The 12850-nt window shown below is 43.4% G+C and overlaps 1 protein-coding gene across 1 annotated transcript; it reads right to left on the bottom strand.

Moving 5' to 3' along the window:
• Window positions 1-3014: 3014 nt before the first annotated feature.
• LOC308496023 (small ribosomal subunit protein uS3-like) lies at window positions 3015-3617 on the bottom strand (the record flags this gene model as incomplete). The annotated part of the gene is made up of 1 exon (XM_081044559.1): window positions 3015-3617. One exon carries the CDS (start codon window positions 3615-3617, stop codon window positions 3015-3017), a length of 603 nt encoding a protein of 200 aa, XP_080900685.1.
• Window positions 3618-12850: the final 9233 nt, after the last annotated feature.

Here is a 12850-nt window from a genome sequence, read left to right as displayed (position 1 = left end):
TGTCTCTCAGACATGCTTATAAGGTCTGAGAACAAGATTAGGCTACAAATTCAACATAAACGCCCTTACATCTTTCTCAATATGGCTAAGCCAAAACTTCCCCTCACATCTCAACACCCAAGGGAGATCAGTCTTTTATTACCTACAGAGTGAAATCTAATGGAATCTAGAAGAGCCAACCGATTGGTAAGGGGAAGCCTGACAAAGCCTGGGATGGAGTCCTGCCCATCCTGAGTGGCAAGACTGGGCCGTGGGGTAGAGCTTCATGCCGGCGGCAGCTGCCAGGTCGTCCTTGGTCAGTGGCTGGCTCTGAACATGCTGCAGCATCTCGAGACCTGTGGGGAGTGTTCTGGTGAGGTAGAACTCACAACCGGGACCCCTGGCAGGCCAGGACCCCCAAGGGAACACTGAGGGGTGTTGCCCTAGACCAGGCCTTCCTGGATGCCTCGTCCACATCTCGCTCTTACCTTCCCGTAACTCCCAGACTATATACCATGAAAATAGCTTTGGCTCCAGGCCCCTACTTCTCAAGGGCTCCAGGCAACAGCTGGATTTCCCAGCCACCCAACTAATTCTTGAACAAACCAAGATGACATGCAACTCCACCATCAAGCCCTCCACCACAGTCAGCCAAGGACGTCTACCTCGGGCATGCTGATCAGGGTCCCAGCTCTCCATGCTCCAGATGATGAGCAAGAGCCGCTGCCTTGCCTCAGGTGGTCCGACAAGGGTGACACGCTTCTGGCCTGTGGCTGTGAGCCAGCCCTCCAGCTGAATGAGGGTGTGGCTCGGCACTTCAAGGCGGTGAAGTTCTGCCTCAAGGTGGCCCGTTAACCCAAGGAGAGACCGCAAACTACCAGCATGGGCAAGAGGTGGTTCCGGGATAGAGACCTGGGACGGATGGAAGGCTGGCAACCCCAGAAGAGAGGGATGGGGTGGAGCATGGGCAAGGGTCACCCACCAGAGATACACTCCTCCTGCCCCTCTTCCATGTGAAACACCAATGGAATGTAAAAGTTTTCAGGCATGGTCCACCATGGCTCCTCCCGGCAAGCACTTGTTTCTATGTCCTGAACTACTCCTACCTAATCCAGAATAAGGGCGAGCTCAAGCCACCCGTCAGAAAAGCACTTTGAAGTCAGGAAATGCCCATATCCTGTGCATCTAAATAACACCACTTCTTGGACCACTTTAGGGAGGGGTGGCCTATCCCTATGCTTCTCAAGAAAATCCATTCCAAGCTTAATTCTTTCATGCCAAATTGGAGTATCTGATTAGTGCTTGCCTCCCTAATGCCCAGCAATTCAAAATTATCTTCACTATAATTTCAAAAGATTTGGGAGCAGGGGTGGCCAGATGGCTCAGTGGGTTAGAGTGTGAGCTCTGAACAACAGGGTTGCCAGTTCGATTCCCACATGGGCCAGTGAGCTGTGCCCTCCACAACTAGATTGAAGACAAGGAGATGCAGCTGAGCTTCCGGAGGGGCGACCGGATGGCTCAGTTGATTAGAGCATGAGCTCTCAACAACAAGGTTACCAGTTCAATTCCCACATGGGATGGTGGGCTGCACCCCCTGAAACTAAAGATTGAAAATGGCAACTGGATCAAATATATGGTGATGGAAGGAGAACTGACTCTGGGTGGTGAACACACAATGGGATTTATTGATGATGTAATACGGAATTGTACACCTGAAATTATGTAATTTCATTAACAATTGTCACCCCAATAAATAAAAAAAAAAAAAAAGAAAATGGCAACTGGACTTGGAGCTGAGCTGCGCCCTCCACAACTAGATTGAAGGACAACAACTTGTGTTGAAGGACAACAACTTGGAGCTGATGGGCTCTGGAGAAACACACTGTTCCCCAATATTCCGCAATAAAAAGAAAAACTTAAAATGAAATAAAAAAGATTAACAGAAGAAGTAAGAAAAGGTGGAAAGGATATTCCAGAAAAAAATATATATATATATTTGGGAGCAGATCTACTGGGCATGAACCAGGGGTAGGGTTTGAGGGATGGAAAGTAGAGCAAGAAGGTCCTAAAATGGCCTCCCTAGATTTAGATAGGAACTGTTTTTGTCTGTTCTCGTTGCTATAACAAAATGCCACCCACTGGGTTGCCCACGGACAAGTATTTATTTCTCACAGTTCTGGAGGGTGGAAAGTCCAAGATCATGGCACCAACAGATTTGGTGTGTGCGGAGAGCTTCCTGGTTCACAGCCTACTTTTTGGTATGTCCTCACATGGCTGAAGGGGCAAGCAAGCTCTCAGGGGGCTCTTTTATGTGGACATTAATCCCATTCATGAGGAGGAGCCCTCCCACCTCCTAGTACCATCACCAACATGTGAGTTGGAGGGGCACACAAACATTCAGACAATAGCAGTTACTGCCAGCCAACCAGTGACTACACATGAGTAGCTGGCCAAAGCTGATTCAGTGTGCTGCACCGAGAGAGGGAAACAACACAGGAGTACAAAGCCTCTTCATAGGAAGGAGTCATAGGGAGCCTATTACAGGATTTGGCTGGGTGATTCTAAGGAATGTTTAGAGAAACAGGCCAGTTTTGTAAAAATCGGGCAAGTTGGTGGTTATCTTAGCAATTTTTATCCAAGACACAGGGAGATCCATGGTCTTGATAGCAGAGTGTCATTGTCACTGTCTGGTTTCAAACATATTTATAGAGCGGTCTTTCTATATCTTGTTGCATCACAATCACTATTCTGCAAGAGACATTTATGTTTAGTAAGGAACACTGGCGTTTACCGGTCAGCTTCCAGCAGCAAGCTCCTAGGTCTGTTTTCTTTTCACTTTTCTTTCTTTTTTTTTATTTTAAAAAGATTTTATCAAAGGTCTTTATAGAGCAACATCCAGACTCCAGATACAGCTGCAAGGAGACCCTGCTAAGCTATGGGTACTGGCTGGGGCATGGCAGGCGGCTCTGGCTCGCCACCTTTCTGTTCCAAGATGGGGGTGGTGGGTGGTATCTCATCTTTGGGTTCCACAATGCTCACATGGTCACGCAGGGCTTCTTAGGGCCAATCTTACCCCTTGGGTCCCAAGGAAGCATGCTTTTCATTTTGATGCCCAGCACACCCTGCCTGAGCAGCACACAGCGCATGCCAGTGTCAACAGTTAACAGGGTCATCAGACCATCGACAAACAAGGATTTAGCCCTCTGTCCTCGGAGTTTCCCAGACACCCCGACCTCGCAGCCTTTGGCCCCACGCTCCATGATGAACTGCAGCCCACCATAGCAGGCCCTGCATACAGCAAGGCCGCCTAGGAGTTTGTAATGCAGAGACTCTGCCTGGCCAATTGCACACAGACTTCTCATGGCCACCTTGTCGGCATACAGCTCTACACTGCCCTCAGGGAAGCCAAACCTCTTCTGAATCACAGCAGTCAATTCCGGGATACTTCGGCCCTTCTCACCAAGAACATTCTGTGTCCTGGTGGCCAAAATAATGATTTCTGTCCTGGTCAGTGTAAGTCGGACCTCAACTCCAGAGTAGCCATCTTCAGCCAGCTCCTGCATGAGAAATTTGTTCCGTTTGGCTTTGAAGATGCCATCAACAACAAACTTCCACTTCTTGGAAATTTGCGCTGCCATCTTGCTACCCTGTGCTGCTGAAAGAGAAGCGCCTTTTTACTTTTCAATCTCCCCTTTTAGCCAAAGACAAAGTCAGCCCTCAGGACATTCATTTGCAGGATTCAGATCCACATCAGAATCCATTGATCACAAGGTTATTTGGAGAACAGTGTGGGCATCTGCATTACAGTTAGTCTCTCATATGCCTTTTATTGCAAGATGAAATGTTGAAACATGTAAAAAGACAATGAATGCACTGTAGCATTTAAGACTGGACAAGATGCATGGATCACTGGAGTGGTATAATACAGGTAATTACTAGAAGCAAAGCGATTACTAATGCTATTAATGCCCTGCAAAGGTAAGAGCCTACATTTCAAAATCTGGCCATGAAATCAGGTCCTTAAATCCATCTCAATCTGTTCTAGAGAGGCAGGTAGTCTTTTAATTTAACCACAGACTATTCTGCCTAACCAGTAGTGTTTTAAGTAGATCCCACAAGCAGTATAAAACAAAGTTCTTAGCTCGCCAAGAAGAGGCTAAAGTCTATATAATCATCCATAACCACCATGAAATTTTTTAAACTAGTTTGTTGGATCTCCTGAGCAGACATAGTGTCACTCATGACTTCTGCTAGGGTCAGAGACAAATTTTGTACCATCTTTTATATTTTTCTTCTGTTGTTTTTTTTCCATTACAGTTGACATTCAATATTGTTTTATATTAGTTTCAAGTGTACAGCATAGTGGCTATACATTTACATAATTTACAAAGTGATCCCTCCAACTTTTATATTAGTTTGGTGCAAAAATAATTGCGGTTTTTGCAATTATTTTTAACCTTTTAAACAGCAATTACTTTTGCACCAACCTAATAGAACTCACCTGGTACTATACAGAGTTATTACAATATTATTGACTTTATTGCTGTAATTTACATAACAACCAACTTGTACTTCTTACTCTTTTCAACTTTTTTACCCAGCCAAGAGGCCTGAGCAGAGGCTAGGAGTCACTCAAGGCAAAAGATTAATAACGCAAAGAGAGGGGCCGGCCGGTGGCTGAGGCGGTTAGAGCTCCATGCTCCTAACTCCGAAGGCTGCCGATTTCGATTCCCACATGGGCCAGTGAGCTCTCAACCACTAGGCTGCCGGTTCAATTCCTTGACTCCCACAAGGGATGGTGGGCAGTGCCCCCTGCAACTAAAATTGAACACGGCACCTTGAGCTGAGCTGCCGTTGAGCTCCCGGATGGCTCAGTTGGTTGGAGCGCATCCTCTCAGCCACAAAGTTGCCGGTTCGACTCCCACAAGGGATGGTGGGCTGCTCCTCCTGCAACTAGCAATGGCAACTGGACCTGGAGCTAAGCCGCACCCTCAACTAAGACTGAAAGGACAACAACTTGACTTGGAATAAAGTCCTGAGAGTACACACTGTTCCCCAATAAAGTCCTGTTCCCCTTCCCCAATAAAAATCTTTTTTAAAAAATTAATAATAATAATGCAAAGAGAGCCTCAATATTTGTTTCTACTTCTGTAAACTTGGTTCATCAGTCAGCATAAATGTTTTGTTATTTGGGATCCATTTCTAATTTTTATAGAACTGAATGTTAGGATTAATACTGTGAGTAAAATTCAAATTCCAGAATGTACCTGTAGAAGAAAATCTACCTTTTGAAGTGTTGAAAGGAACAGCTATTAAATTTTTGTTAGTCAAATCAGGTAGAGGATGACAAATCCATTAGTCACATTTAGAACAACAGCTATAGTCCAAGAAAAATACACTAGAGAGCTTCACATTTCCTTCCATGGCAGAGAAATTAGGATAAAATGTGTAGGTATATGAATCATGAAAACTTCTGGTTGACCTCTAGGGGGCACCAAAGTACAATGATAAGTAGAGCAGAATGGAAAAAAAGGAGGGCGAGATATCAAAAAGCCTACCTTGTTTTATTGTCTTGAGTGGAAGCTCTTTGATTCATGTATGTCATCATTGGCATGATCTGAAGACCTTGGTTTGTTAGTTTTCTTCCAAAGATTATTTACTTAAGAATCTCCAGTTTACTTAAGAATCTTGGAGAATACTTAAGAATCTTCAGTTTAGGGTGGCCGGTTCACTCAGTTAGTGGGAGCCCGAAGCTGGTGAAGCTCATAACACCTGGATTTACAATTTGATCCCTGCATGGGCCAGTATGAGCTGCGCCCTCCACAACTAGATGGAAACAACTACTTGACTCGGAGCTGATGGGTTCTGAAAAAACACACTTAAAATAAATAAAAGTTTTTAAAATAAATCTTCAAGTTTTTCCAATGAAGTCCTTCCCATCGAGGCCAAGGGTTGTGTTTCCTGATTTTTGGAAGTTTAGTCTCTTTCAAAAGACAAAATTTCCAGGTTTCCAATCATGCAGAGGCTGAGTAGGTGGATATTTGGGGGATACTGCATATACCTATTGATGACAAAACTGGATGAGTCCTTTGTAATACCTAGAATTTTAAGCTTTCAGCAGAGTAGAGGTTCAGAAGTAAATTCCTAAAGGAATCCTCTATGAATCCTAGGAGTTAATCTCATTGTCATCACAGTTAATAGCAATTCTCAGACCATGGAATTTCAAGAGTCTTGAAGAGTATTCTCAATTTTAGTTTTAGAGTTCATTTTTTTCTTTCTAGTTTTTCTCAACATCAATTTGGGACAGTGAAGTTTTCTTTAATAAAAAACACTTGTGAGCTGTTTTTCAGAAACCACAGTGAGATGTGTGCTTCACATCACCAAAGAAATCACCTGGAATTCCTTAGGTGCAGAAAAAGTCAAGCAATTTACCATTAGAACCTTGGCTCTCCATCAGAAATCTCCTTGATCCGTCCTGAAAATAAGCAAACAAAACCAGCACATACTTATAAGCTCTCACTGGGGGCAATTGCTTTGGTCAGTGCTAGTTGCTTAGCATAGTGGTAAGCTAAAGTATTCAAGATTCTGGGTCATCCCACGGTGAAAGAGCCTCCACTTTTTTTATTATGGATACTTCCTTGGGAATAGCAAAGCTTCTAAAAGTTCTTTAATGTCTTGCCATTTTAATGAGATTTCCACAAGAGGTCAAAAAAAATCTCTCTATTTCCAAAGCTTCTTGAAATGGACCAATCCAATTGCATGCCTACACAAATATTTAGTTTTTTAACCTCTTGTTACCTGCCAAGCTCAAGTGAGGGAGAACAGTTCAGCCATTTGAGCTCATGTAACTTCTGGGAGAAGGCAATATTCTATGTGGTGAGTTTATCTGTGATAGCATAGAATACTTGAAAAATTCTAGTTTATATTTTTAAGTATGGGTCATTAACAAGCAACATTAAATGATCTTAAGCAAAGGAATTTCAAGCAAAAAACAATAATTGTAGCCTAACATCGGTGAAATAATCATGAACTCTGCTTCCTCAGGTAAGAAGAGTTAGGTTATTAACAAACACCTAGGGACTTTAATTCATCCCATTGATACGAGCCAAATGAAATGGCTTCTCACTACAGAAATCCTAAGTTTTCTTTGTTTAGTGTTTTAACTCCATTAATTTCTTAATCATAAACAATAGATTGTTTTTGTTGTTTTTGGTTTTTGTTTGTTTGTTTTGTTTAGATTGTTTTTAACCTGAATCATAGAAATCTCTTACCCCCACTTTAGATAATTGCCCTGAAATGTTTATACTTGTTGATTGTAATCATTGAAGCCTACTGTTCTCTCCTACCCGTTCAGGGCCTAACTCCTGGACAATTAACGACACCTGAATAATTGGTTAATTGGCCACAGGCCCTAAAGAACTGACAGATTTTGCATCACATAGCCACCTCACATTAATAGCTTTGAGATCTGCTCTTTAAGCCAACACTTTTAAATTTATTAATTAAAATCTATTTTTCCTCATTCAGGGGCCTTGAGGATACAGATGATACCCCAACAAGATAACCAGTCCCAACCAAAGAAGCCAACGTGTTCTTCCAGGCAAATCTTGAGACCCCTTCCTCTCATCTGAGATCAGATAGGGTGAGAGTTCTGCTATCCCCCAATAAGTAGGGACAGCTCTATGCCCCTGCCCAGCACAAAGCAGATACAGAAGAAAAGACCTCCTGTCCCTCAACTTCCCATAGAGATTTTATGGGGATCACGTCTCAAGGAGAAAACAAGGCAGGCAGTTAGAGATAGGCATTGGGTCTCTGCATTCCTGCACAACCTACAGACCCTGTCTCTCCGCCGAAAACTTCCCCTTTTCATTGTAATTAACTCCCCCTATGAGGAAACAAATGGGTACAAAATACCCAACTAGATGAAACCGGGCTGCTCACACCTGCACAATAAAGGCCACAATGACCTTCATTTCATCTTCATCATTTCATCTGGGCCTTATTATATACCACGCATAATATCATGTATATGCCCAGAAGTTCATTAGTATCATTATAACACTGAACTCTGGGAAGGAACATGTGCAAATTAAAAAAATGAGGTAATAGCCTCTTGTCAATCACAGGTGTCAATCAAGTGGTCCCACACCTGGAAAGGAACAGCCCATTCTAGAAAAAGGGATAAAAACTCCAAGTCCTAGCCAGTCAGGAGCTTGAGCTTGAGCCTTGCCTTATTCGGGGCCCCTTTGGAGTGTACTTTTTCTCCTAATAATGCCACCTTGGGCCCTTGAGCCATTCTCTGCTGCTCAGGTCATTCCTATTTCTTTGGAGTGTATTTATCTCTTCTAATAAACTACTCTTTCACCACTTTATTTTTGTCCCTCGTTCAACTCTTTGCTGGAGATGCCAAGAACCTGGGCATCGCACCAACAAGAGCCCACTCAACCGATAACACCATGAAGTGTATTATGAATGTCACCAGTTGACAAATAATTTTCTTTTTTAAAATCGGTGCTTTGACAGTTAGTTATTTTGTCAGTCTACAGAATGAGCCAGAGGCTTTTTTAACTTTAAAGTACACAATCATTTTATTATGATTATCCTAGGAAAATTCAACTTTCATTTTGATTTATAAGTTTTTTATATTTGGTAACCAAATAATATAATACCATATTATACCAAATCTTATAATTATATAAATTGTATAATTATGTAAATACCAAATTATGTAATTTGGTAACCAAAAAAATTCATATGTTTGAGTTACTCAAAATTTGGAGAATGTCAAGGAAATCTTGAATACTCATTATTTCCTTCATAGACTGAAAGAGCAAAAACCCAAATAAAATGCATCTTTTTTTTTAATTAAAGTTTATTGGGGTGACAATTGTTAGTAAAGTTACATAGATTTCAGGTGAACAATTCTGTATTACAATCCCATTGTGTTCACCACCCAGAGTCAGTTCTCCTTCCATCACAATATATTTGATCCTGTTTACCCTCATCTCTCACCCCCCTTCCCCTTTACCCTCTGGTAACCACTAAATTATTGTCTGTGTCTATGTGTTTTTGTTTCTCAGTTGTTTGTCTTGTTCTTTTGTTGTTTTTGGTTTATATACCACATATCAGTGAAATCATAGGGTTCTCTGCTTTTTCTGTCTGACTTGTTTCACTTAGCATTATACTCTCAAGATCCATCCATGTTGTCACAAATGTTCCTATATCATCTTTTCTTACCGCCGAATAGTATTCCATCGTGTATATATACCACAACTTCTTTATCCATTCATCTATCAAAGGACATTTTGGTTGTTTCCATGTCTTGGCCACCATAAACAAAGCTGCAATGAACATTGGAGCACGCATGTCTTTATGGATAAATGTTTTCAGATTTTTTGGGTAGATACCCAGGAGGGGGATTGCTGGGTCATATGGTAATTCTATTCGTAGTAAAATGCATCTTAATGGTTTAGTTATGTTGGATTTGTAGCCTGAACTTTAGGGGGGGAAGGGAATAAGGTACATCTTAAACTAGAGTAGTAGTGGTTGAAATAGTAGGAATTTGGGGTGTCTTTTGAGCCAGGACTAGCTGGGTGGCCCTATAAAACCATCCATACACCCACACCCACACTCCCCTTTGGTGTTGCACGCTGCGCGTCCAAGAGTAGCGGCAGCGAGACCGTGTGTGCCTTCAACCCGTCTGTGCATGGAGAGCAGTGGGGACCAAGCCGCCTGCAGCCTCTTGGTCGGTCCTCTACTTAAGGCAGCCAGACGGCAGGGCGACTGCCTTGGCGGTGCCTATTTATTAGAATCCGTCCCCGAGATTTTCTTCCTGGTACACCTGGTTTTGGTGGTAGCAGACTGAAACCCGGGGAGGGACTCCCAGTAGCCTATTCTGAGAAATGCAGTGAGACCCCATCTGCATCTCCTGGAAAAGCGCTTTGCACCCTGCCTGAGACTAAGAGCCTGTAGCAATCCCCATCTTCTTGCTCATTCTTTCCTGCTCTCATTCTCCTAATGCTCACTCTCAATCTCTTCCCTCTCTCTCTTTCATCCTCCTCCTCCCATCCAAAGCACGCACAGGGTCTCTTCTTCTGGAGAAACGAGGTGGGTTGAAGAAAGGAGAAAACTGGAAAATTCGAGTACTGAACATACAGTAATTAAACTGAATAAGGGCCATTCCTGCTCCCGTTGTCAGAGCGGAAGCATAAAGTTTGACATGATCTCCTTGCGAGAGACCAACTCTCACCTGATTCCTTCATATAGAACAAAAGGCACCAAACAATCAAACCCACTTTCAAGTAAATGCTAATTTGCTGTTGCTTGTAAGTGCCAACCATCAGCGTGTCATGTTTCCATCTGTCCTGTGAGGCTATTTGGTGGGGTACATCAGTGTCTGAACTTTGAGGGATTTCTTTTAAAATAGATTATTACTTTCCTGAGCTTCCCTGGTGTGGCCTTTATATTGGGGGGCCTTTATTATTAACATAATATCTATTCTCTTAGCAAATCTCAAGTATTTAATACATTGTTATTAACTATAGTCACCATGCTGCACATTAGTTCTCCAGAACTTGTTCTTATAAGTAAAAGTTCGTACCCTTTGATCAACATCTCCCCATTTCCCCCACCTCCAGCCCTTGATAACCACCATTGTACTTTGTTTCTACGAATTAAACTCTTTTAGATTCCACACATAACTGAAATCATGCAGTATTCGTCTTTCTGTGTCTGTCTGATTTCACCTAGCATAATGTCTTCCGTGTTCATCCATGTTATCAAAAATGGCAGAATTTTCTTTTTTAAAGCTGAATAATAGCCTGTTGACACTTAGGTTGTTCCTATATCTTGGTTCTTGTGAATCGTGCTATAATGAACATGAAAGTGAGACTATTTCTTCAAGATAGTGATTTAATTTCCTCTGGATATACACCCAGAAGTAGCATTGCTGGAGCATATGGTAATTCTATTTTAATTTTTTTGAGAAATCTTTATACTGTTTTCTGTAATAGCTGTACTAATTCACGTTCTCAATCAGTAGGGTACAAGGATTCCCTTTTCTCTGCATCCTCACCGACACTTGTTTCAAAAAGGTTTCAAGGGATGGCCAAGTCTCCCAGCTCCACACCCTGGTTCCAGCTTACCTTCCAGACTGCCCAGGCCCATTGATCATAGGCCCCTAGAAGATTAAGCAAGATGGGATCAAGACAAGATGGCTTTTAAGATGAGATTTCTGCTCCTGGCCTAAATATGGCTTCACAATACCAAACATCAAGAAAAGCAGGAAGCAGGGGGCCAGTCTGGTGGCTCAGGTGGTTGGAGCTCCATGCTCCTAATTCTGAAGGCTTCCAGTCGATTTCCACATGGGCCAGTGGGCTCTCAACCACAGGGTTGCCAGTTCAACTCCTCAAGTCCTGCAAGGGATGGTGGGCATTGCCCCCTGCAACTAAGATTGAACACGGCACCTTGAGCTGAGCTGCCGCTGAGCTCCCAGATGGCTCAGTTGGTTGGAGCACGTCCTCTCAACCACAAGGTTGCTGGTTCGACTCCCGCAAGGGATGGTGGGCTGCGCCCCCTGCAACTAGCAACGGCAACTGGACCTGGAGCTGAGCTGTGCCCTCCACGACTAAGACTGAAAGGACAACAACTTGACTTGGAAAAAGTCCTGGAAGTACACACTGTTCCCCAATAAAGTCCTATTCCCCTTCCCCAATAAAAAAATCTTTAAAAAAAAGAAAAGCAGGACGCAGATGTCCCAACTGCCTGGATGACTTATGTGTCACAGAAATGTAAAGAAATTGGCTTCTTACATATGCTCTCAAAGATTGGTGCCCTACTCCCTGAACAGCTTTTAATGAAGACAGGAAATTGCCACATAAATGGTTAAAGAGAAATGCTTCAGTGGGCCAATTTCTTATTGTGTTTATATGTTAATGTCTAGTTAGGGCACAAAGAGCCTGGTCCTGGCTGGCTCACAGCACCTCTGGAGCATCGATTCAATTATAAAAGAGATTGATATCTCTGCCATGACCAAAACCTTGGCAGGCTCTCAACTTAGACCATAACGTGCTAGTTTCAAAATGTGGGGAAGAGGCCAAGTGAGGGAACAACATAACAAGGAGTTAATAAATCTAAAGGATGACATTCCTGATGCTTCTAACTGGTATGAGGCTGCTTCTAAGGCATTTTTTTTTTATTGGGGAAGGGGAACAGGACTTTATTGGGGAACAGTGTGTACTTCCAGGCCTTTTTTTCAAGTAAAGTTGTCCTTTCAATCTTAGTTGTGGAGGGTGCCGTTCAGCTTCAATGTTATCCTTTCAGTCTTAGTTGTGGAGGGCGCAGCTCAGCTCCAGGTCCAGTTGCCGTTGTTAGTTGCAGGGGGCACAGCCCACCATCCCTTGAGGGAGTCGACTGGCAACCTTGTGGTTGAGAGGATGCGCTCCAACCAACTGAGCCATCCGGGAGCTCAGCAGCAACTCAGCTCAAGGCGCCGTGTTCAATCTTAGTTGCAGGGGGCGCAGCCCACCATCCCTTGAGGGAGTTGAGGAATCAAACTGGCAACCTTAAGGTTGAGAGAATGTGCTACAACCAACTGAGCCATCCGGGAGCTCAGCGGCAGCTCAGCTCAAGGTGCCTGTTCAATATTAGTTGCAGGGGGCGGAGCCCACTATCCCTTGCGGGACTCGAGGAATCGAGCTGGCAACCCTGTGGTTGAGAGCCCACTGGCCCATGTGGGAATTGAACCGGCAGCCTTCAGAATTAGGAGCATGGAGCTCCAACCACCTGAGCCACGGGACTGGCTCCCTGCTTCCTGCTTTTCTTGATGTTTGGTATTGTGAAGCCATGTTTAGGCCAGGAGCAGAAATCTCAT

Source organism: Rhinolophus hipposideros (assembly GCF_964194185.1).
Source record: "Rhinolophus hipposideros genome assembly, chromosome: 3".
Lineage (NCBI taxonomy): Eukaryota > Metazoa > Chordata > Mammalia > Chiroptera > Rhinolophidae > Rhinolophus > Rhinolophus hipposideros.
The sequence above is the reverse complement of the archived record's forward strand: the minus strand, read 5'-3'. Positions and strand labels throughout refer to the sequence as shown.